The sequence below is a fragment of the Phalangium opilio genome, unplaced genomic scaffold (assembly GCF_054372755.1).
Source record: "Phalangium opilio isolate 3A_F unplaced genomic scaffold, DU_Popi_V2 ptg001170l_1, whole genome shotgun sequence".
NCBI classification, from domain to species: Eukaryota; Metazoa; Arthropoda; class Arachnida; order Opiliones; family Phalangiidae; genus Phalangium; species Phalangium opilio.
Window position 1 is genome coordinate 13958507 of NW_028324255.1, and position 21141 is coordinate 13979647.

Below are 21141 nucleotides of genomic sequence, written 5' to 3' on the forward strand. Positions count from 1 at the left end.
ACTAGCGCGCGTCGGGAGGGGGAAAAAATTCACGCCTCTTCACCTCTTGCAAATTTTTTTTTTTTCGGGTTTTCTCTTCATGATGTCCACAGTACTAACCATTATTGAAGTGAACTTCGTGTAAGGTCATATATTTCAGCTCTTAGTCTTCACAAAAATCGCGGGCTTTCGCGCCATTTAAGTTTGGAGCTCTGGTCTGGCCAGTTTCTTCGGTGCCATACTACTTAGTAAGTAAAAATATTTCTGTCGATTTTGAAGAACTAGATAATCTCAAATATAGTTTTTCTTTCTTACGTCTAGTGATTGAAGAAGGATCGAGATAAAAATATAAAGGTAAGAAACAATAATTTACATTGGTGTATGTGTTTTGGTCAGATTCCAAAGTCATAACTAGATAATTAAATCGATAGGGACTTGGCAATCCGACCTTAGCTTCGTTATTCTTTTATTTTGAAAAATAGAAGCTATTTCAGCCCCTCTTTTGACGCTCTTCCTACTATCTTTTCAATCATGACGATGTATTGCCAAGACCCTATAGGCCTACATTATTTGCCTACCCTGACAACGCCCTTTGTACTTGAACCTCAGTTTTTATATTGTCTTAATTGGCTATGTTACATGATCATTGTGGTCTGCTTAACTTAACCATGATTAGCTGTATGAAATGACAATTTGAAATTTATGATTGATTTTGTTACGTTTAAACTCATTTAATTTCACATAATACCACCACGATTAACTAAGTTAAATTGTGCAGTGATTTTTAAGCTTTTAATACATTTAATCGAGTTTTCTTAAACTGTATAAAATCTGGCCCTCGGTTAGCTTATGAACACATAATGGAACCTGTGAACAGTTTCCACCACAAGACCAAATTACCTTGACTGTTACTAAATTCACAACGTGTAGGGTCCTATAGGATAAATTAATTCCTTGTGGCTTATTTATTATTTCTAGAAAAAAAATACATTCCTGTAGCTTTCCATTAATAGGTGAGAATAACATGCGCTTTTCGCTAAATCTATTATGAAAAATGTAAGAAAAAAACCAGTTCTGAGCTACCAGGGAGGGGGAAGCGAAACTAGAGCTAGTATCGGAAGGAGAAGGGTTAACTAAATGGGACAGTAGTACTTCCTCCCTCCATAAAAATTCCAAGGGCTTGATTCGCGTATTTAATTTAATGTCAAATTGATTTATGGCCATTTTGTACCAATAGGGAGCTAAAAACTGGCTAGGTGGAAGAGATAGTCTGACGTCACGCAGCCCCTCTCTGGTTGGCATTTTTGCGCGTATAATACTGTTTCCAACCGTTAGGGGGGGATGAAACTCCAGTAAGAGATAGATGGGTGTGACGTTTCAGGGTCAGAACTGTTAGCTCCCTATACTGGTGTGTTCTCAGTATGGGTAGAGATATTTTTTCAAGTGGTTTTTTTTAATTTAAATTAGAGGTATTGCGACTATTCTTAGATTTGGTCTACTAACCCTTAAACAATTCCATACACGTTATCTTTGCCATAGCTTCGCCTTATAAACAAGATGGTCTTTAATACTAATTTTACCCAGCTTCCCATATAGTTGACCTCCCTAAGATATTATTAAAAAAACATCGTACAACAAAAACATTTCTGAATAATAATAATCTAATAATCTAAGCTTTGCTTATGAAGGGATTTCCACACTACTAAAAACGTCACATGTCAAGTAATATTACTGAATCAAAAATGTGCACCCGACTAGAAATGATTTTTAAAAACCATACGAGTCAAATAATGTATCTAAAACAAAATCCTGGATCCCCTAAGGTGTGATTTTAAAAACCAGAATGACCCCAAACCGTTCTCCCCTTTTTAACGAAACCTAACCCAGCTGGCCTGACCTTGTAAAATCCAGCATAATCTGATGTATCACTCGCACGAAGTGCGCTGAAATATTTGTGTTGTTTGATTCGCTCAAAAAACCCGCGAAATTTCAACCTTACTAACCTTTCTCTCTCCTCTCCGAGGGATATGACCCCTTCTCTCTCTTCCCTCTCTCACTTATATACGAGGAGTGCAGTTCTATCTCTCTATTATTCTTCTCTCTCTTCCCTCTCTCACTTATATACGAGGAGTGCAGTTCTATCTCTCTAATATTCTTCTCTCTTTCTCTCTCCAAATCGTGTGTAGTCCGACTTGGGCCCTATCTTAAATTTTGCCGCAAATAAAATTTCGCGCAGAAATTAAAAGTATCAGAGTGGTTGCTGGCAAAGTTTCTCACCCTCCATATACGTGTCGTTCCAATTCAGCTATTGTACTTAAAAACTAGATATTACTAGAGCCGTTATAGTTGTTTACTTCATTCGATGAATTAATGGAATTCTACAGATGATGATAAATATTTAACGCATTAAATTAAAACTAGCAAATGTAATAACGAGGTTAATGAACAAATAAATTATACGGGTTCCGGTTGCATAACCTCTGTCAATGAAAATCAGCATTAAATGTATTAAATGGCGATTTAAATCAGGTTCATGAGACATAACCATAGATTATATAACTAGTCTAAGTGATTAAGGAAATTATTTCATCTGGTCAACTAATTGTACGCTGAAAAGAGGAGTTACTCGTACTTGCCTTAGAGTATTTTGCTTCTTGGCTGTAGATTGTGAACCTATTATGGTTTTGATAAATTTGTCATAAAAAAATTCTCTACTATATTCGCGTAGTATACCTTTATATATAAAGGGTCTTCAAAATGATCAATTCACAACCCAGAATATAGAATTTATAATCCGATCTGAAATTAAGTATTCTAAATTTACTTTTATTTCAGCACCACTTTGGGGGGAAATGGCATTTAAATGTCTTTCATGTACTGGCTTTTCAACAAATAATTACAGAAAATACGTAAATCATTACTGGCTTCATAAACACATACCAAATGTTGCATTTCCTTGCCCAATAGTTAGGTGTATGAAAGTGTTTAAAAGTTTCAACACATTTAAAAGTCACGCGCAGCGTTGGCATAAAGATTATTATTATGGACATCATAACACCATTAATTACGCAACAGGAACAAATCCCAACATCCCCGGTGTAAAACACTGCACTGTTAAATTATGTCAGTCGTTCTTTTGTGATCTTAAAGGTCTAGTTTCCCATTTGAAAATTCATCTGAGGGAAGGTTATGCTGTTTCTTGCCCTTTTCAAGAATGTGAAGGGAAAAACTACGATAAACTAACTTCTTTCACATGTCATTTGAGTCGCTATCATAAAAATTACCTTGGCCCAAATAAAGAGAGTGCTAACATTAGGAATCTAGCTGATTCTGAAAATGGTTCTGACACTTTGAATTTAGAAGAGCTTGAATTAAAAGGTGAAAATGTTACTGACGTTAGACTAGGAACATTCGTTAGAGAAAATATGCCTGAAGAAGTGAGCGAAAGTTATAATAGTACAAACATTAGTGATTCATACGCCAAAAATGTTGGATTATTTTATCTCAAACTTCAAGCAAAGAAATTCGTTCCAAGCTCAACCATTCAGTTTATTTCAGAAGAAATGGATAGTCTAAATGCAATGGAAAGTAAATTCTTTGTTGAAAATCTAAGTCTTATCATGAAGTCGTCAGGGATTGAAGATGACACTATAACTGATGTTATCAAAAAACTGCCTAGTATCAATCTTGCTACTAAAACGAATGAAATGTTTTCTTCAATTCATCGTCGGCATGAATATTTTAAAAATCATCTGAATTTTGTTGCACCAGTTTCAGTGTTATTGGGTTACCTTGACGGAGTGCAAACGTTTTTCCATTATGTTCCTATTAGGGAGTCGCTCACAGCGCTCTTGTCGAATACAAATGTGCGAAAAATTCTACAATTTCCAAAACCTACTTATAGATTTGGCAAAAACCAGTGGCTGAGCGATATAAGTGATGGCAAGATATTTATGAAGCCCTTTTTAGAAAACATGAACTCGATACAACTTCTAATTTTTCAAGACGCCTTTGAAACAGTAAACCCACTAGGAGCAGCAAAAGGTCTACACAAAATATTGGGAGTTTATTACACGCTCGTAAATATCCCCCCAGAACTACGTTCTACAGTTGACCACATACAGTTAATTTCGCTTATCAAGGATAAGAATGTTCAAAAATTTGGAGTAATAAAGAGCTTCCAAAAAATAGTTAATGATCTGAAAAATCTAGAACAAGAGGGGATTACTTTAAAAAATGGCGAAAATTTTAAGGTATACGTCATAGCCCTCCTGGGAGATAATCTAGGAAATCATGAGATTGGAGGCTTCCAGAAAGCATTTTCCAGTGGTCATATTTGTCGTTTTTGCGTCGTGACTGCCGACCAAATAAGAGAATTTAAATCATTTCCCAAGAGAACAATAGAATCTTATGAAAAGGATGTTGAAGTACTAAAGAATAGCGACTTAAAAGAAAGCAATGGCTTGAAATTTAATTCCCCTTTCAACGCATTGAAGCATTTTCACGTAAGCTCTCCTGGACTGGCCCCTTGCCTAGCACATGATTTATTCGAAGGAGTTGTAGCTTATGACCTCCATCTATTTTTATCATATTGGGTGCGGCAAAAATGGTTTTCATGGAATTATTTCAACTGGCTTATTGATAAGTTTCCATATCGAGGAAGTGATGCTGGTAATAGACCATGCCATGCAAAAGCAAATACTAAGAAACTTAGTGGTAGTGCGTCTCAAGTATGGTGCTTGTTAAGACTTCTTTCTCTTATTATCAAAGATAAAGTTCCAAACTTTCAAGACTGTGTATGGAAGCTTCATATTCAACTGAAGAAAATTGTTGAACTCGTAACCACCCCCTCAATTTCAAAAGATGGTGTTGCCATACTAATGAGCCAACTTCATGTATATAAAACAGACTTGTTGACATCGTTTCCAGATTACAGACTCAAAGCTAAACACCATATCTTGTTTGAGCACTATCCGGAACTAACATTACACTTTGGACCCCTAATTCGACTATGGACATTACGTTTTGAGAGTAAGCATGAAGTTTACAAGAAATACGCGAAAAATACCAAAAATTTCATAAATATAACGAAAACACTAAGTGAAAAACATCAATTCCAACAAGCTTATCTAACATCAGGTTCACCATTTCCTCCGAACATACAATATAATAGGTCAACAATTTTAAATTTGACAATGTTTGATGATGAGATCAGAAATGAAATCAAAAGAAACCAAATAAAGTCCGAAGAAACACTGTTAATAGGAAAATTAGATTATAAAGGAACTACCTATGAAAAAGGACAATTCATTGTGGTTGATATTTCAGAAGATGAGGTTGTTTTTGGTCGCATTGAAACTATGGTTTTAGAAAAACAAAGCAATTTGTATTGTATGATTAATCTGTACTCGTCAGAGTACAATAGCAATATTCATGCGTACAAAGTGTTGAACTACATCAAATCAAAGATAATTAGCATTTCATGTTTACGCGATTTTTATCCATTACAATCGTACACACTTTCTGGGAAGCAGTTCCTTACTCTAAAGCATGCTTTTTGCTAATAATATAGAAAGTTAAAAGATCCAAGCACTTAGTCTTGTACCAATAAAGCCCAAATGTTCCTCGAAAGCTTAAAATCAAAGTAAAATATATATAGCATGAATATTTGTGAGCCACCTAAATCGATATATAATCGGGAACAATTGTGAAGCGAAGCTGTAGGCGAACACTGATTAAATGTTAATGGTAAAAACCCAACGCAATGAATTTTTACTATGGTTAAATTTATATAAATTTATTCCTTCTCTCTAAAAATATCTGTCAATCACTGGATGGATTTCCAAGGAGGGTGGTAGAACTAAACTACTGTGGGGTAAAATAGGCCATCTCGATTCTGGGCTGCTCGCGATTAAAATAAACTCCTTCGTAAAGTGAGATTGCGCTAATTTTAACTTTTATTTGATGGTAGAGTTTATTTTAAACGAGCGCCGTCCAAAACCAAGCTATTCAATTTAATTGAAATTTGGTTAAAGTGTTTTACAAAAATTTAAGTGTCATTTGAAATACATTCTAGTCACAACTTGAAAACGGTGCCCCTTTTGGCTGTGTTCTAGAACATTTTCGACTGAAAATGGCAAATAGAACTAACAGTATTTTTGGAACAATCTGTATGTTTTGTTAAGTTTTATGCATCGTTACAGATGGATTTATCAGATACACCTGATCTGGAAATATCACCGAGACCAAACTCGGAACTAGCTCTAAAAAAATTAGTTTTGGGTGCTTTTCCATCGGCACCACAAGACCAGGTAAATAAAATAGTTTCGTTTTTGTTCGAACTTGGAGTTGAAAGTTCAAATGATATGAGTCTTGTGGATGAGACAATGCTGAAGTGCGATTTCTTGAAACCTATTCAAGCACGAAAACTTATTATTTATGCTAAATCGCAACTGGACGAAGCATCTCTTAAAGGTTAGAACTTCGAAACGTAACTACAATCCTATATACACTCCATTAATAGCGCTTGATGGAATTTAGAAATGACAGATGAACATGCTTCAGGGCGAAGAACTTCCACACCTAGTCCATCATCTACTTTGTCCAGCAGTTCCTCTTTTGATGCGACAGGGACGAGCACAGGAGCTTTGGATCCAACTATGGAAATTACTCAGGTAAAACTACCCTATACATGCATATAATAGTGTCCATATGCCTCAATTTTAAAATACAATTTCAAAAGTACCGCGACTAACTATAGAACGACGCTCTTTAATGTAATTTACTTCTTACACTATTTATAGTACCTTTGTTGAAAAAATCTTTTGTGCTATCTCTTGCGCATCTCAACTAATTTACAATTTTGTATCATTTGTTAAGGTGGATCAGAGCACTGTTTATCTGCGCAACGAGAGCTGGGTAGAGAAATATAAAATTTCTCTTAACATATTTAACAAAAAGACTCAAGACAGACTGAAAAAGAACACAAAGCTGGACCATAAAACTCTAGGAGTAGTAGTTAGAGCAATACTCGACGACGCTTTGAAAGTCTCCAGTCGTCCAAGAAGAAGTGATATGCGCCTTATTGCTGAAAAATTTGTTAAAACATTTCCAAACGCTGTCAGAGATGAAATTGATGGTGAACAAATAGGCTGCGGCTATAGTGGCTTAGTTGATAAGCTAAATGGTAGACTTGATAATCTATCACGACAAACGGAAAATGCTATGCCCCGGGTTAAGAGAGCAGCGAATTCCTCCAAGCCAACAAAAAAGGCTAGACTTCCTATAACCGCTGTGGAAATCAACGAAAAAGATTTGGAAGAGCAAAAACTTTTGCAAGAGGAACTTGTGTCCTTGTCATTGGAAGCAAAACCGGACGACTATTTAATAAAAGAAAAGATAAAGCAATGTTTCCATCTGCAAAGAAAGCATTTGAGCGAAGGAATGGAAACTTCAGATTTTAAAGAAAAGTGGCCTCTTCTTTTTGAATTAAGTGGTGCCACGATACATCTAGAAATATTAACATCAAAAAACTTTCCTGATCAGTTTCACAAATTTTTTACCCTGAAAAGCAATATGTTTTGCAATTTTTTCGCAAGAAGTAAAAAAGAATCAACAAAGACAATCTTGGAGGATATGAAGTCGAGCGAAAAATGTGAGAGTAAGGAGAGTTCCGTGAAGCCTTCGTTGGTTGCGGGGGTTGTATCATTATTAATTAATCATTTTACGGAAGATTTCACAGAAATCTTTCCAAAGTTTGAGGTAACCACATTTCTTTTATAACTTACGATTCCGCATGCCAACATTAATGTGAAATCTAAATTAGTACCTAAATAATATTTACTTTTGGATTTAGCCTGGAACTCCTCAAAGTGAGATCGAAAAAAAACTTAGCTTGCACCCATGTTTGGTTATTATCGGTAAGGCTTTTTTTGTAAAAATTTTTTGTTAGCCAGGTAGTAAATACTCTTTTTGAAGGAGACTGCATGTCAAATGCTCATCACTTTTTACTGTCTGTGGACGGAAAAATTGTGAATGATCATTTTGAAGGAGCAGAAATCGTAAACGCACTGTCCATTTTTTTTGGAATGTTTTTCCTTTTTAATATTGAGTACCCCGACAAATGCTCAGCAACTCTGAAATTTTTTCAAAGGTAATTTTTCTGTCCGTTATTTTTTTGTAATAAATTAAAGTACAATTTTTATGAAAGGTGTATCGTTAAAATCAATCCCAAAAACGGTAAAGATCTTGTAAATTCGAAGGTTCTGAATTTCATTAACAAAGTTTCCGAATTTGATTGGATGCAATGAAGGTATGCAAAATTAAAATCTTATTGAAGAACTTAGCAGTTTGTCCACACTAACTGGTCTTGATATATATTTCTTTGTCAGGCTAGGTAAATTTAATAAAGTAGGATATATCTCTTTCACAAATTTCGTAAAAACTTTCAATGTCAGAATAGGAGGGTGGGTGTCTAGAAAAGAACTATTATATAGTTAAGAAATATAAATACCTATTACGTAGACCTATTTGAATAATCTTATAAAAGAATTTTTTTTTTTAGGATGGCTCTAATATTTCTGACCCTTGAAAAATTGGTCTTTTTTACGATAAGAAAAAAAATATTTTGATTTGGAAAGGTTTTTTGAAATACAAATATGTAAAAGCAATTAACTTGCAAATTTTGCAATTTTCTTTCTGTAGATTTTGAAATTTTCTTTCTGTAGATTTTGCAGTACCAAATAAATAAAATATTGCAATTATTACATATTTTTCTCAAATTTTTGCAGCAAAATAAAGGGGTCAAAAACCAGAATGTTGTAAAAATTACAACTTATTTTCTGAATTTTTTCCACAAGCATAAAGGGGTCAAAAAATTTAATATTGTACAAATTACAACTATTTTGCAAAATTTACAGCACCGTTTCTGTAATATTTACAGATTTTCATATGTAAATTTTGCAGCCATAAAACTTATATTATACAGTTAACTGGAATATTAACAACTACTAATCTGTAATTTTTACAACTTAAAGTCAGTAACAAAAGACGAATGTTGTAGTATCTATCAAACCTGTTCTGTAACTTTAACAGAAAATAAGTTGTTACAACTACTATAAGCTTGTAGAATACACCACTTTTTCTCGGTAAATTACACAAAATTCAAACCTTGTAATTTTTGCGGAAATTCTATTGTTTTTATCAAAGCCCTACATTTTCGGTAAATTTAACAAGATTTTGTTGGCATCACCTGCTTCCAGAAAACTTCTGTACAATTGACAGACCATTTTTCTCTCTGTGTAGCTACACAACTACTAAAAGAATCGTAATGTCGAAACATATTTAATAGATTTTCATTTAATATTCTGCATAAAGAAAATGTTTATGGTTTTGTTAGAGATCTTTTCATCCTACTCGCTTTATATTAACTTTAATACGCGTATAGTGTTTCGATTCAGATGCAATCTTCATTACTCGTTCTATATAAACTTTCAATCGTATCGTTCCGAAGAAAGAAGTTTATCTTAAATAATTAAATAAATATATCGTATATTAATTATTTTAATCGTCTGTATTTTAGATTAATTATAGTTAAGTCGATGCAAGAAACATCATTCCTAAAACTATTTTAAACATAGCTATGGTTAACGTTTGACCCCTAGCGAACACCTTTTTCAGAATTTTCGTGAATTTAGGGTAAATAACGTGATCGATTCACAGTGAGGTATATAAAATGAGCCTAGCCGCTCGCCGAGTACATCTTAAACTTAACGTCGTAGACGCAGTAGAAGCTAATGTCGCAGATTGGTGTCTATTTGGTATAGACGAAAGACTAGTGCATGGTGTTGTTGTTAGAATCCAATAAATATTTATTGGTATTGGGTTAAAGAGTTCGCCAGCAGTTGAAGTTATAACGGCTAGTTAACGATTGACGTTAAGTAAGATAAATATAGCGATGAAGTTAAGTTTTCCGAATTTCTGTGTACTGCGAATGCGGTCCGGAAATTGCGAACACGTTTGCTCCGATTTGCCAACTGCTAACGCGGTGACAGACTGACGGACGCAGAGATACGTCCAGTATAATACTTCTCCGTGACGTCATCGTCACTCGGAGAGGTAAAAATAAATTTTTAGATAAAAAGTTTTAGGAAAATGAAATTCTTGTTGAAAAATCTGAGATAAGTAATTTTATTGCAATGAATTTAAAGGAAATAAATCCAATACCAGTAAAATAAATTTCCCTAGATATGGAAAATTTCCCTCAATCTGGCATCACTGAATTACGCGGAAGAATGCTGGTTAATCCGATTTGTTACGCTTAGTTGTTGTCCAATGTCGTAAATTGTAATAATAGTAAATAATATCCTAACAGATAAAAAAGGTGAACTTATTTGAATTTATTTCATTTGGGGTAGTACGAAACCCAATGCAAAGAATACCATTGTTGATATACTATTCCTAACCTAACAGCATCCTCACAGTTGATCACTGATAATTTATTGTTGATGCTACGATATTTCTAAACGACAATGTTTCTACTATTACTTGGTGTTGATTTTACAGTATTTTTAATCGACAGTATTTTTACTATTACTTTATTGTTGATGGTACGGTATTTTGAGATAACAGTAACTTTCTTGTTATTTATTGAACATTTACTGCTAAATGTACAGTTACTAAAATTATTACATTTTTACTGTTGCTTATAGTAAATATCCTGTTAATCCAACGGTAATATCTGGTATTGGATGTTACTTGTTGAAATTTTACGGTAATTCAACAGGAAGAAACAGTTATTTTTAACAGTGCATGGTATGGCGGCTGGTGGGAAATTATGGTTAAAAGCACCAAACAAGTGTTAAAGAAAGTTTTAGGAAGAGCTTTTTTAAGCTATGTAGAAATGGAAACCACGTTAGTTCAAGCAAAAGCTGCAATCAACTCTAGACCCTTAACGTACGTCAGCAGCGATTCAAACGACCTAGAACCCCTCACTCCATCCCACTTTCTAATCGGAAAACGCCTTACTACTTTACCATCGTATTCAGACAAATCAGTAAATGTTCCTAAAACACAAATCGAATTAACAAAAAGGCAAAAATATCGCAACGCAGTTATAGATAGATTCTGGTTAAGGTGGAAAAACGAATACTTGCTGGCACTAAGGTCTGCACATAATGTAAAATTAGCCAAAACCAATTCAAAAATTAAAATCGGCGACGTCATGATGATTCATGAAGATAAAACCCCCAAGCACCTCTGGAAATTAGGAGTAGTAACCGAAATATTTGAGGGGCGTTATTTAAAAATAAGGTCCTGCATGATAAGAACGCCTAATGGCAACATTTTGAGAAGACCAATCCAGCTATTATATCCCGTTGAAATTGACGCGCTGTCGGTACGAGCTGCTAGTAATGTATAACTGTAAAATCAAAATTAAAACAAATGGCTACTAGATAAAATAGTGAAAAATGAACTTGCAAAAAACTGAATCAAATTGAACAATAGTGCAAAATTTTTGTGTGTTTATAATATTGAATTAACATTACTCATTTTCTTAAATTGACTGTTTTAAGACACCTTCTCTTACAAGCCCTCATTAAACTTTTTTGAAATACTTAACGTATTTCGGGGCCCAGTGTGAATAATTTAGTTAATTAATGCATTTTTTATTATTATCATTTTTATTATTATCAGTTTTTTTTTGTTAGGTATTTTTCTTTCCCGCCTTTTTTTTGTGTATTTTATTTTTTTTCCCTTCCAAAGATCAAAACATGTTTGTGCAAAAATTTGTAAAAACCCCCAAAATTATGGAAAAACAACTTGTTTACTTGAAACTCTCCACCTGCAAAGGGGAAAGAACCAGAAATTCCCTCAACCCTTTAGGTTATCCTAAAGGTTTTCGTGTCCACAATAGGACAGAATTCTCTTAGAGACCCAAACGAACGGGTCAACTAGAACTTTAGCCAAAAAATAAACCAAGTTTTTTTAGTATAAAAATGACTTTGACTTTTTTCTTAACCTAAACCTTCAACAAAAAATAGAAACCAAACCAGCAAATAGATATCAGCAAAAATAGAAATTAGTAAATAGTGTAAAGAACTAAAATAGTAAAGATTAACTACAGATTTTTCAGTCGGTCGGTAGTTAACTCAAAATAGCTCTCCCAAAATTAAACTAGCTACGAACTTAGTCGTATGGAGAAAACTACACTCACATACAGAAGGGTCCTCACCAAAAACAGTGTATATATTTCCAAATTTTCTAGTGGTAGCTCCCTAACAGGTTTTGAAACGGCTCACACAAATTAATGTTGTCCGTCCGTTCTTTCCCTCTTTTATTCCCGGGATTTTTCAACCTCTTCCTCAATAATTGAATTGATTCTTTACGCGTAAGATAAAGAAAAGGAGACAAATGTATCCAGTTCACTCCATAGATAAGCTAACGCCACATATATGCTATACATTAAAGGATAACTTCATGTATCAACTCGGGTAACAATTATACCGTACAAAACAGATACCCGTCCACCCTGGCGTCTTAAATAGCCCAATCAAACGTTATTCAGATTGATAAGATCTTTACTCCCAAATGATCTTTGTAATTGTGAATAGTTTCATCTAAAGAATACTTTAGAGACTCTATTCAGTCTTCATAAGAGTTGTCGAATCTATGTAACTGGTCAATCGGTTCTTATGGTAGAGACAACCGAAGGAGCCGCGTCACCGAATTATTTTCCTCCGCGGGGCGAGCGGTTATGTAGCTCACCCAGGCCCAAGATACACGCAGACTTTCTGCGTAAAGCCTTATCGGCTTTGGTCTTATTGATAATGAAATGTGAAACGACGTATTATTGAAAATGTAATTGATACCATTTTGTAAATGACTTTTAATGTATGGGAAACAAGGGTTTTAGATAGAAATGGGGTTTTTGTGGGGTTTTTTTTTTCGAAAGTAAAAGGTGAAAACATCCTTGATATTTGGGTAGACCCTATCGCGAAAATTATGTTATAATTATCGTTGCAAACCATCCAAGACGCTTTCTTTTCTTCTGACTTAATCGTTGCAATGAAGTGCAATGTAAACCACGATTTGTCACATGCACCTCTTACGATGAGTGACTAGCTTCCTCGGAGAAGTGGCCTTCCTATTCTAAAATTATGATGATATTCGACTCATCGAAAAAATTTTCACTTTCTCTACCATTATATTCAGTTCAAAAGGGTAACGTCAGGGATAATTGTCTCCCGCACTCTCTTGAGTTAATTTGGAGTTACGTGTTAAAGGTAGCGTCGGCGAGGTTTATTACCGATCTAGAACGCTAGATGGCGCTCGCGTTGGGGGCGGTGGCCTAAAATTTGAAAAAAGGACCATACCCTACGAGTGGATGAATCGCGTCACGTGGGTTACAAAGACTCTATTTGCCCCTCAACCTGGACTCCACGTATCAATATAAATGAAGCTCGCCTAGAGCGCAAAACCTTGCAGTCCATTTTGCACCCCTTTTCCTCATTCTTTCGTGACAGCGAGGAGCGTTTTTTCTTTTTCGCACCTGGGAACTTCTTTTATTCTTGGAATTTTTCTTTTTTTTTGTACTATGCTGTTATAGTCATAGGAGAGGGGAAATTCGCGGAATTGAGAAATCATTCGACTTGGTTTGGTTGGGGGCTTGGGGCCGGGCGCGTTTAGCGATCGGTTAGGTATCTTTCTTAGGGACCGGATTTCAGAAAGACGGTTAGTAAGAAACGAATTGAGCTTTCTTCATATCGCATGAAGTCAATTGTGTTCGGAACTGTTTTATATGAAGATGATAGGTAACTATTAATAAAAGCATCAAAACTATATCCGTGCCTGGTTTTAATTCATGCTTTGTTTTATCAGGATAATTATTTTAGTGGTGTTTGGTAATGAACATCAAAAATAAAATGAGGTAAAAATCGAATGTTAAGTTTGACCAATCTAAAAGATTAGTGACTAAACATTTTGTGACTTTTATATAGTACGTATACACCAGGACGTTACTGATAATTTAACAGGACGTGTGAATAATGTTTGAAATTATTGAGGTGGGAGAAGTTGCTCCCTCTCTCAGCTTTATCTTCAGTGCCATGTTTTGATTGTGAGGCATTCTACGTCAGCCAAGATGGTCAAACTGAACTGTAGCCTTTCTCCCTGCAGCCTCTTGGCTTAGTAACACTGGGAGAACCAAAATGAAATTGAACTGGGTTACTGGACGCTTCGCAAAATTTAAATGGACGCTCGCGATATTTTAAATGGACACTCGCGATATTTTAAGTGGACACTCGCGATACTTTAAGTGGACACTCGCGATATTTTAAGTGGACAGTCGCAATAGTTAGAATATTTTTTCAAACTTCGTATTTATAAAAACTTCTTGAGGATACAGTGTATAGACTAATGGTGGTAGAGAGGGGTGAAAACCGTGTATCCCTCCCTCTGGGCGCGCTTTTGTAAGAGAGGATACTGTACGCGCCCAGTAGGGGCATGACACTGAGCTAAGAGATAGGAGGAATGCCGTTTGCATAGGTAGTACTGCCATTACTCTATATCGGGCCTGACTTCAGTCTTACAACATCAGAACCAGTTTGTGTACCTGTACATGTATATAGACAAGCCTTTAGCAACCAGGGTTTTCTATACAATGTTGTGATTCTTTCTCGTATAACCGTGTCTAATCATAGAGCTGTTAAACTGGCAGCTTCAAGAGGGAAAGGGTGTAGCGCTTCAAACTATAGTATCTATAAATCGAGACAGGTTTGGGAGAGAATAGGTAGGCTAAAGACATTTTCTACAATTTAGGAAAGGAGAAAAAACTTATGCGTCATGCACTGCACAGCCTTAGACCATTGTTGGGTATTGTACAACCTTAGCACATTGCAAAATAATTTTGGTCTTTGTTAGCAACATCGAATGATAGATAATACCAGGTGGTAATTAGCAAAGGAGATGTATGTATTCATCCTTATTGGCATTAAGGGGTAGAGGTTATGGACTGGTACTTGCTTAGTTACTTTGAGTGGGGTAAGGGTGTGATGGAGTTGGAAAATTTTTGCGCCGGCTCGCTAAAGGCAAGGAGGATGTATAAGAGAGAAGACTCTTTTTGGAAATGTGGAAATAAAAAACATGCATCGGCGCGTAAGCCGTTGGTAAAGGCGCACGTCACGTGATCGTTCTTGCAAACGAGGAATATTCAAAATTATAAGCAAGCTGATGAGGCTAGAAAAAGGGGGCTTGAACGCATGGGCGAGAACGTACGCTCTCTTGCCGTGAGTGGGTCGTGGTAATCATGGTAACTGGGGAACGCCACAGTGTAATTTTATGAACTGCGGACTACGTGCATTTTGTCTGACTCTGAACCTCCTCTCTTATAAATCCGCCTTGCTACCTACCGTATAGACCATTTCGGAAATTAAATACGGTACCATTGCGGTATCCTCCTTGGCGCCAAGAAACCCCGCTAGATTCAGTGCGAGTTGGCTAGCCTCCCGCGAGCAGTGAACTCGGGCTCATTCTGGCGTCTCTTCTTGGCGCAAGGGAGAATACCCCAATGGCCGCCTCTCCCTTGTGGGTTGGTTACTCAGTATTTATATTCCGAAATTTTCTATAGTTTGTAGGTAAAGGGGGTCTGTAAACCAGAAATGTGGTTATATTTTTGTTTGGGTTCTAAGAATTCCCTCCAGATCCATGAATGTATACCATTTCTCAGTCTTGGCGGATGGTGTTAATTTCGGGAGGGTAATTGAGGTTTTCCTACCCTTTTATTAGTATCAACTCTGCTTTAAAGTGAAATTCCGGGTGGCTAGTGCTTCCCAAACACACCCATAATATCGGCCGGTTCTGACATTTCTACCTTCAATACAAGTTCATTCGTTCATTATTTTAAAAGGAGATAAAAGAAATGTTTAGGTGCATTGGAATGTGGTCACCGAAGAAATGGAGATAAAATTCAGTCTCGTCGAGGGGCTACTCACTATTATGGTTACTGCAGTGATTATAACATTATTTAATCGCCACTTGTACCCAGAACAACTCGCCAATTACACATGGCAAAGGTAATTGTAAAGCGATTAACGAGTCATTTCATTTCAGAAAGAAGTATGTTCGAAACACTTCGCAATTATCACACGATATAAGGAATAGGGAGCTAACAGTTCTGACCCTGAAACGTCACACCCTTCTATCTCTTACTGGAGTTTCATCCCCCCTAACGGTTGGAAACAGTATTCTACGCGCAAAAATGACAACCAAAGAGGGGCTGCGTGACGTCAGACTATCTCTTCCCCCTAGCCAGTTGTTAGCTCCCTATTAGATCGGGATAACCAAATCATTTCACGTCAGGTGTTCACAGGATATAAAGAAGGATCACGTCCCTTTCGTTTGAAGAACGTTCAAACCAATGTACTTTTTCAGTTTTTCCAAGAAATAAATAAAAATGCTCATTATATACTCTTGTTCAACCTCACTTGACAGTATTGTAGAAGTTGAGGAGCATTAGCCAATATATAATGGCAAGTACGGTTTCTCAAGTGCGGATAAACAGGAGTATAGATATTTGTCTCCATAGTTTCATTTTAAGTTAAAAATATCGAATCGAAAAAAATAGTGAATCTTTATAAAAGACCTTTCTATTCAAAGCTACTAGCCTTTAGCACATAGAGAGTGAGAAAATGGATTGAAAGGCGTGTGTATGGCATTGGGAAAAGGGAATAAAGGAATCAACTATAGGTGATTGGTTGTCAAACTTTTCAGGTGGTCGAAGCTACCCTGCCCTTATTTGAAAAAAAGGGGGGGGGAGGTACCTCCTTCTTACAGAGAAAAAACTTAATAGTATTGCAATGTTAGGGGGTTTCAGTTTAAACCTTTGCCCTCTTAAAACTCCTAACCCCTTCTTGGTACCGCAGTCCCCAGGATAATCATGGCAGTAAGTCTATAGAGTAAAGGCACCTCCCTGCCTTTGGCTACGTTACGCTCTATGAGAAATTAACATGGAGTGCCACTACTCTACATAGGGGCAAAAAGAAAACCCAGTCTGGCGTTTTTCGTTCCCCCGTTTAACATTCTTAAGCTATCCCTACCATCAACGGTCACGTGGCACGGGCATCATCCATGGGGGAGGGGGGGTTTGGCGAACCAAAAGGAAGCGTGGCTTCGTCGTTGGTGCGGTAACGGATGGGGGAAAGGGGGGAGTAGAAAATTCGTTAGAAATAAACTGAGTTACAAGCTTTTTCGCCTAGGCGGCAGCACATTTTCTCGGCGTTTGGAGTTACACAGGAAAGTTTCACTAAAGGGGCGCCAACCGAGCAGAGTTCCCCTTTAAAGTACCACCAAATATTAGTGGTTGATTTTCCCATAATTTGTGACTTTAAACAGGGTTAACAAACTTAATAACATTAACAACATAATAGAGCTCGGCATTTTCGATCAATTATCCACAAATTGGTGGATAATCGATTATTTATAAACAAATTTGTGGATTACAATACGATTTAACATGTAAGTTCTGTGGATAATTTTCGGGTATGGATAAAGATAAAATAAAGTGGATAATTGATCGAAAATGCCGAGCTCTACAACATAACACCTCGTTTCCCATACAATGACGCAGACGATCACTATCCTTTATGCCTGATAATTTTAGTTTCACTTGGGTCTCTTAACGGTTAGGTCTCGACTCTCTAACGCCTTATACCGTCATAAGTGCAAACAGTAACCCTATGCATGCAAGCGATAGCAAATGAGTGAGCTTTTCCTATAGAGAATAGGGGTCACTAGACTCTGTGCCCTTGGAAAATTTTTTATCCCTCCGAATTCACCTAAAACAAAATAATGAATGTTTTGAAAAGAAAGGCAATTGTAAAATTTTAAAGTTTTAACTTTTTAATTGAAAAACCGGTAGCGGAAAAATACGGAAAATTTTCCGGAATAATATAGCTCGGTCATTTTCCGGAAAATTTTCCGAGCGGAAATTTTCCGACTTACAACCCTAGGATTAACTAATTAGCCAATTGGATTTTCAATTATTCTTTTACGCCAATTTGTTGTAAAAAAATCGAGGAATTAACTCTTGATTCTTCTATTTGAATATGAAAAAGCCTTATTATATCGATGAGGAAACCTTAGTGCTACTCTAAATTTTTCAGCTCCTCAAATATGAGAGAATACTAGTAGAAAATTTCGTAGTTCGCAACTGCCCCATTTCGAAATTTCGGCTGTTTCACCTACTCGAATTAATAGTAGTGCATGCGCATGTATTTACTACTCAGGAGTCCATTATAGGAACTGTGGCAAGAAAATGAAGAAATGAGACAAATTTTAACATGACGGAAGGCTCGAGGCTTGTCTCATTTTTGGCTTCCGTACCCTTTTTTCAATGGAATTAAAACATTAAACTTTGCATTACAAAAGTACTAAATTCATGGGCACTTTAAAACTTTTATGTTTACTTATGGTTTCTTTTTTACCTTAATTAGAAAATAGCAATTCTAATTAATTAGTTTGATAAATAAATGTCTAATTTCTAATTGAATTGAATTAGTTTCTATGCCTAATTGCTAATTGGCTAATTAATTAGTTCTTAAATATTTCCCTAATTGCTAATTGGCTAATTAATTAGTTCATAAATATTTCCCTAATTGCTAATTCTAATTCAATTAGTTGTCAGCTAATTAGCACAGCTCTGTCCTTGAGTAACATTGGCTATACGTTGTATTGATAAAACAAGTTTTCAATTAAAAGAATCAAGATTTCTAAATCATAAGGCCGTTACATACAATGGACACTTGCCATTGCCTATAACACCTTTCGACCAAACCGTGTAAGCTCGACACCTAATTTCATCAAATGTCATAACCTCGCAAACTAATTTCACTAGCAGGAATGCATAGATTTCTTCTACTTGGTATCTTCAACCGGTAATTTCTTGGCCTTTCAGCTTGATATTGACCTGTGTCGAAATTCCGGTGACATATGCGTCCTCAGACTACCTAACCCATGGACAGGCAAACTGAATAGGGAGTTAGGTTTGCTTAGAGCAACGCCTGATACTAGCGCTGTGGCGGCGGATGTTTGAAGTTTTTCACCAAACCCTTCTAAAATTCGCGCCATTTTGTTTTTTGAGGAGTAGAGATCTCTAGTCATCGATATGGGGAGAAAATCTGACAAAATTATAAAAGTGGGTTGAATTTCATTGTTTATTTATTTTAGCTTCTCTCTAATTAAAGATTCATAAACAATCTATCAAGTTAGTTTTTGTAAATATCACTCTGGTATTGCTTATAAAGTCTGTTTAACATTAAGCCTTGGCTAAAAAATATCCCGAACCATTACAGACGAATTTTTCTTTACGGGACACTTGGCGATAAATTGCGGTCGGTAGACGCGTTAAAGTGCGTGCTACGCATTACCATTTGTTAAGGCAGGTTCGAACCTGGCGGTTTGAGAAAGTTTCGAGCCGTTCCACTTACCTTGAATCAGATATTAGTATGGGGTCTGGGTACTCTTGAAGATAGACCTAAAAGTATGGATTACTTCATGAACAGCTATATGCCTACTAGAAAATAATCATACAATAATCATAGTAAAAAAGTTTTACTTTCAGAAAACAGTAACATAATAGAATATTCATATCATTTTTTAAATACAAGAAGCGGATTTCCAATAATCATACATATCAGTTCCTTTTAATCTTTTCTCAATCAAAGCATCCAAAATGGCATTTTGTTCTGAATTCAGGACATTCCTCCAATCACCGACGATTCCTTTCCTTACCAGCTCTACATTATGTCCTTCCGCGCGCTTCGGTCCTAGACCTTCTTCATGGGCAATCTTCCTAAACGCGTTGGTCATTTTGTTCACTTCAACTTTCATGTAATCAAAGCTACTGTACGTAATGACGTCATTGAGGACGGTATCATCTTCCATCCATTCCTTGTATTTGGGTCCAATGAAGGCCGCGATATCTTTCACCGCTTTTTTAATATCACTCTTCATTTTCTCGTAATACAGAAACAGAACGTTCGTGTCGTTTCGATGTTCGTACCAAGACAAAATGTGGTCGAAATAATCGTTGTAAATCGCTTCACCTTTGACGAATAAATCAAAAACTCCGTCGAAATCTCCGCCCAAGACATGGTACAACGATATCAAACAGTCCTTCGGGTTTCTGATGATACATATGTATTTGGCGTCAGGTGATTTTGGGACGGTATGATAGTCAAAATGGCAAAAGTAGCGCCTGGGTGGTTCCTGTTTGGCCAAAATGTCTGGACCAGTGAGCTCCAAGAAAGGGCAACCTACCATAAACATTTTAGGATCTGTTTCTGGTACACCTTTGCTCAAAATCAGCGTCAGGATTTGCTTGGTCCAGTTAGTGCCACATTTGGGAAATGTAGCGATGATAATGTCATCAGTTTCCGGTTTCATGGCCATGGCCTTTTGTATAGATTCATCGTTAAACGATTTTAAAAATCGAATGCCGTTTACAATTTTCATCGCCGGCACTTTTTTGCCATTAATTGTAACTGTTTCAAGAGCCATTTTAGGGAAAAATCTTCGGAGCTTCCTTATCCCGTGAGTGCTTAAGATTTAACTGTTTATTCGTTATATTGTAGACTTTGTCATTGATAAGACCATTACAATCAGTTATGAAACAAAGGGAATTTTTTCTAGCGATACACTTAACGACCCTACTCTTAAGCCATGTTCACACTTACACAAGAAACCGGTTCGAAGAGATTGGAAACGCTTCCAAAGTCAAGTGTGATCAAACATAAAGTAGGTTTGGAGGCTAGTGTCAAGTTTTCAGGGGAAAGGTCAAATGTGGGAATTTTCCTGTTGAAGTGTTATTAGTGCAGACTGTGCAGTTAAAATTTGTGCATTTTCGAAAATTTTGCTCGGTTTAATAATTGCAAGCGACATTTTGAAATAAATTCGGTGATTTTAAGTTTGGCACTAGAAAAAACGTAGAATATTTTGAGAATTTCAAAGCTTTATATCGTTTTGGCGCATTTGCACATATTGGCAAAGCCATATAAAACATATTAGGAAAAATGGTCCAGATAATTATGATTGTAACGTTTCTCAATACTTTAGTTGGGGGCTTGACTAAAAGGGGAGTGTGGGAAATGCGGGAAATGTTTCAAATGG

At 36.2% G+C, this 21141-nt stretch overlaps 2 protein-coding genes and 1 long non-coding RNA gene across 7 annotated transcripts; 2 read left to right on the forward strand and 1 right to left on the reverse strand.

Moving 5' to 3' along the window:
* On the forward strand, positions 1-8744 carry LOC149587424 (uncharacterized). 4 transcript variants are annotated; one of them, XR_016380383.1, is made up of 10 exons: positions 66-227; positions 301-333; positions 6183-6453; positions 6520-6653; positions 6859-7740; positions 7835-7898; positions 7957-8131; positions 8189-8290; positions 8370-8444; positions 8543-8744. XR_016380383.1 is itself a non-coding variant. In XM_089863728.1 (10 exons), the coding sequence occupies exons 5-9, from the start codon at positions 6522-6524 to the stop codon at positions 8286-8288; spliced, it is 1353 nt and encodes a 450-aa protein (XP_089719854.1). In that variant the 5' UTR covers positions 68-227; positions 301-333; positions 6183-6290; positions 6400-6453; positions 6520-6521; the 3' UTR covers positions 8289-8290; positions 8543-8744. The 4 variants fall into 4 exon arrangements, 3 of the variants coding, with proteins under 3 accessions (XP_089719852.1, XP_089719853.1, XP_089719854.1); XM_089863728.1 differs by lacking the exon at positions 8370-8444 and having other exon boundaries at positions 68-227; positions 6183-6290; positions 6400-6453; XM_089863727.1 differs by lacking the exon at positions 8370-8444 and having other exon boundaries at positions 67-227.
* A 2132-nt stretch (positions 8745-10876) lies between these two features.
* LOC149587425 (uncharacterized) lies at positions 10877-16441 on the forward strand. Of its 2 annotated transcripts, XR_016380368.1 has the most exons (3): positions 12141-13790; positions 13858-13906; positions 13977-16441. It is a non-coding gene; the product is annotated as an uncharacterized LOC149587425 (long non-coding RNA). The 2 variants fall into 2 exon arrangements; XR_016380367.1 differs by having other exon boundaries at positions 10877-13906.
* A 3127-nt stretch (positions 16442-19568) lies between these two features.
* On the reverse strand, positions 19569-20601 carry LOC149587426 (sulfotransferase ssu-1-like). The gene has a single exon (XM_089863700.1). It carries the CDS (start codon positions 20530-20532, stop codon positions 19630-19632), a length of 903 nt encoding a protein of 300 aa, XP_089719826.1. The 5' UTR covers positions 20533-20601; the 3' UTR covers positions 19569-19629.
* Positions 20602-21141: the final 540 nt, after the last annotated feature.

Excerpts from the sequence above, each read along its gene's own strand:
- LOC149587424 (XM_089863726.1), top strand. The coding sequence starts at position 2,832 with ATGGCATTTAAATGTCTTTCATGTACTGGCTTTTCAACAAATAATTAC.
- LOC149587426 (XM_089863700.1), bottom strand. The coding sequence starts at position 20,532 with ATGGCTCTTGAAACAGTTACAATTAATGGCAAAAAAGTGCCGGCGATG.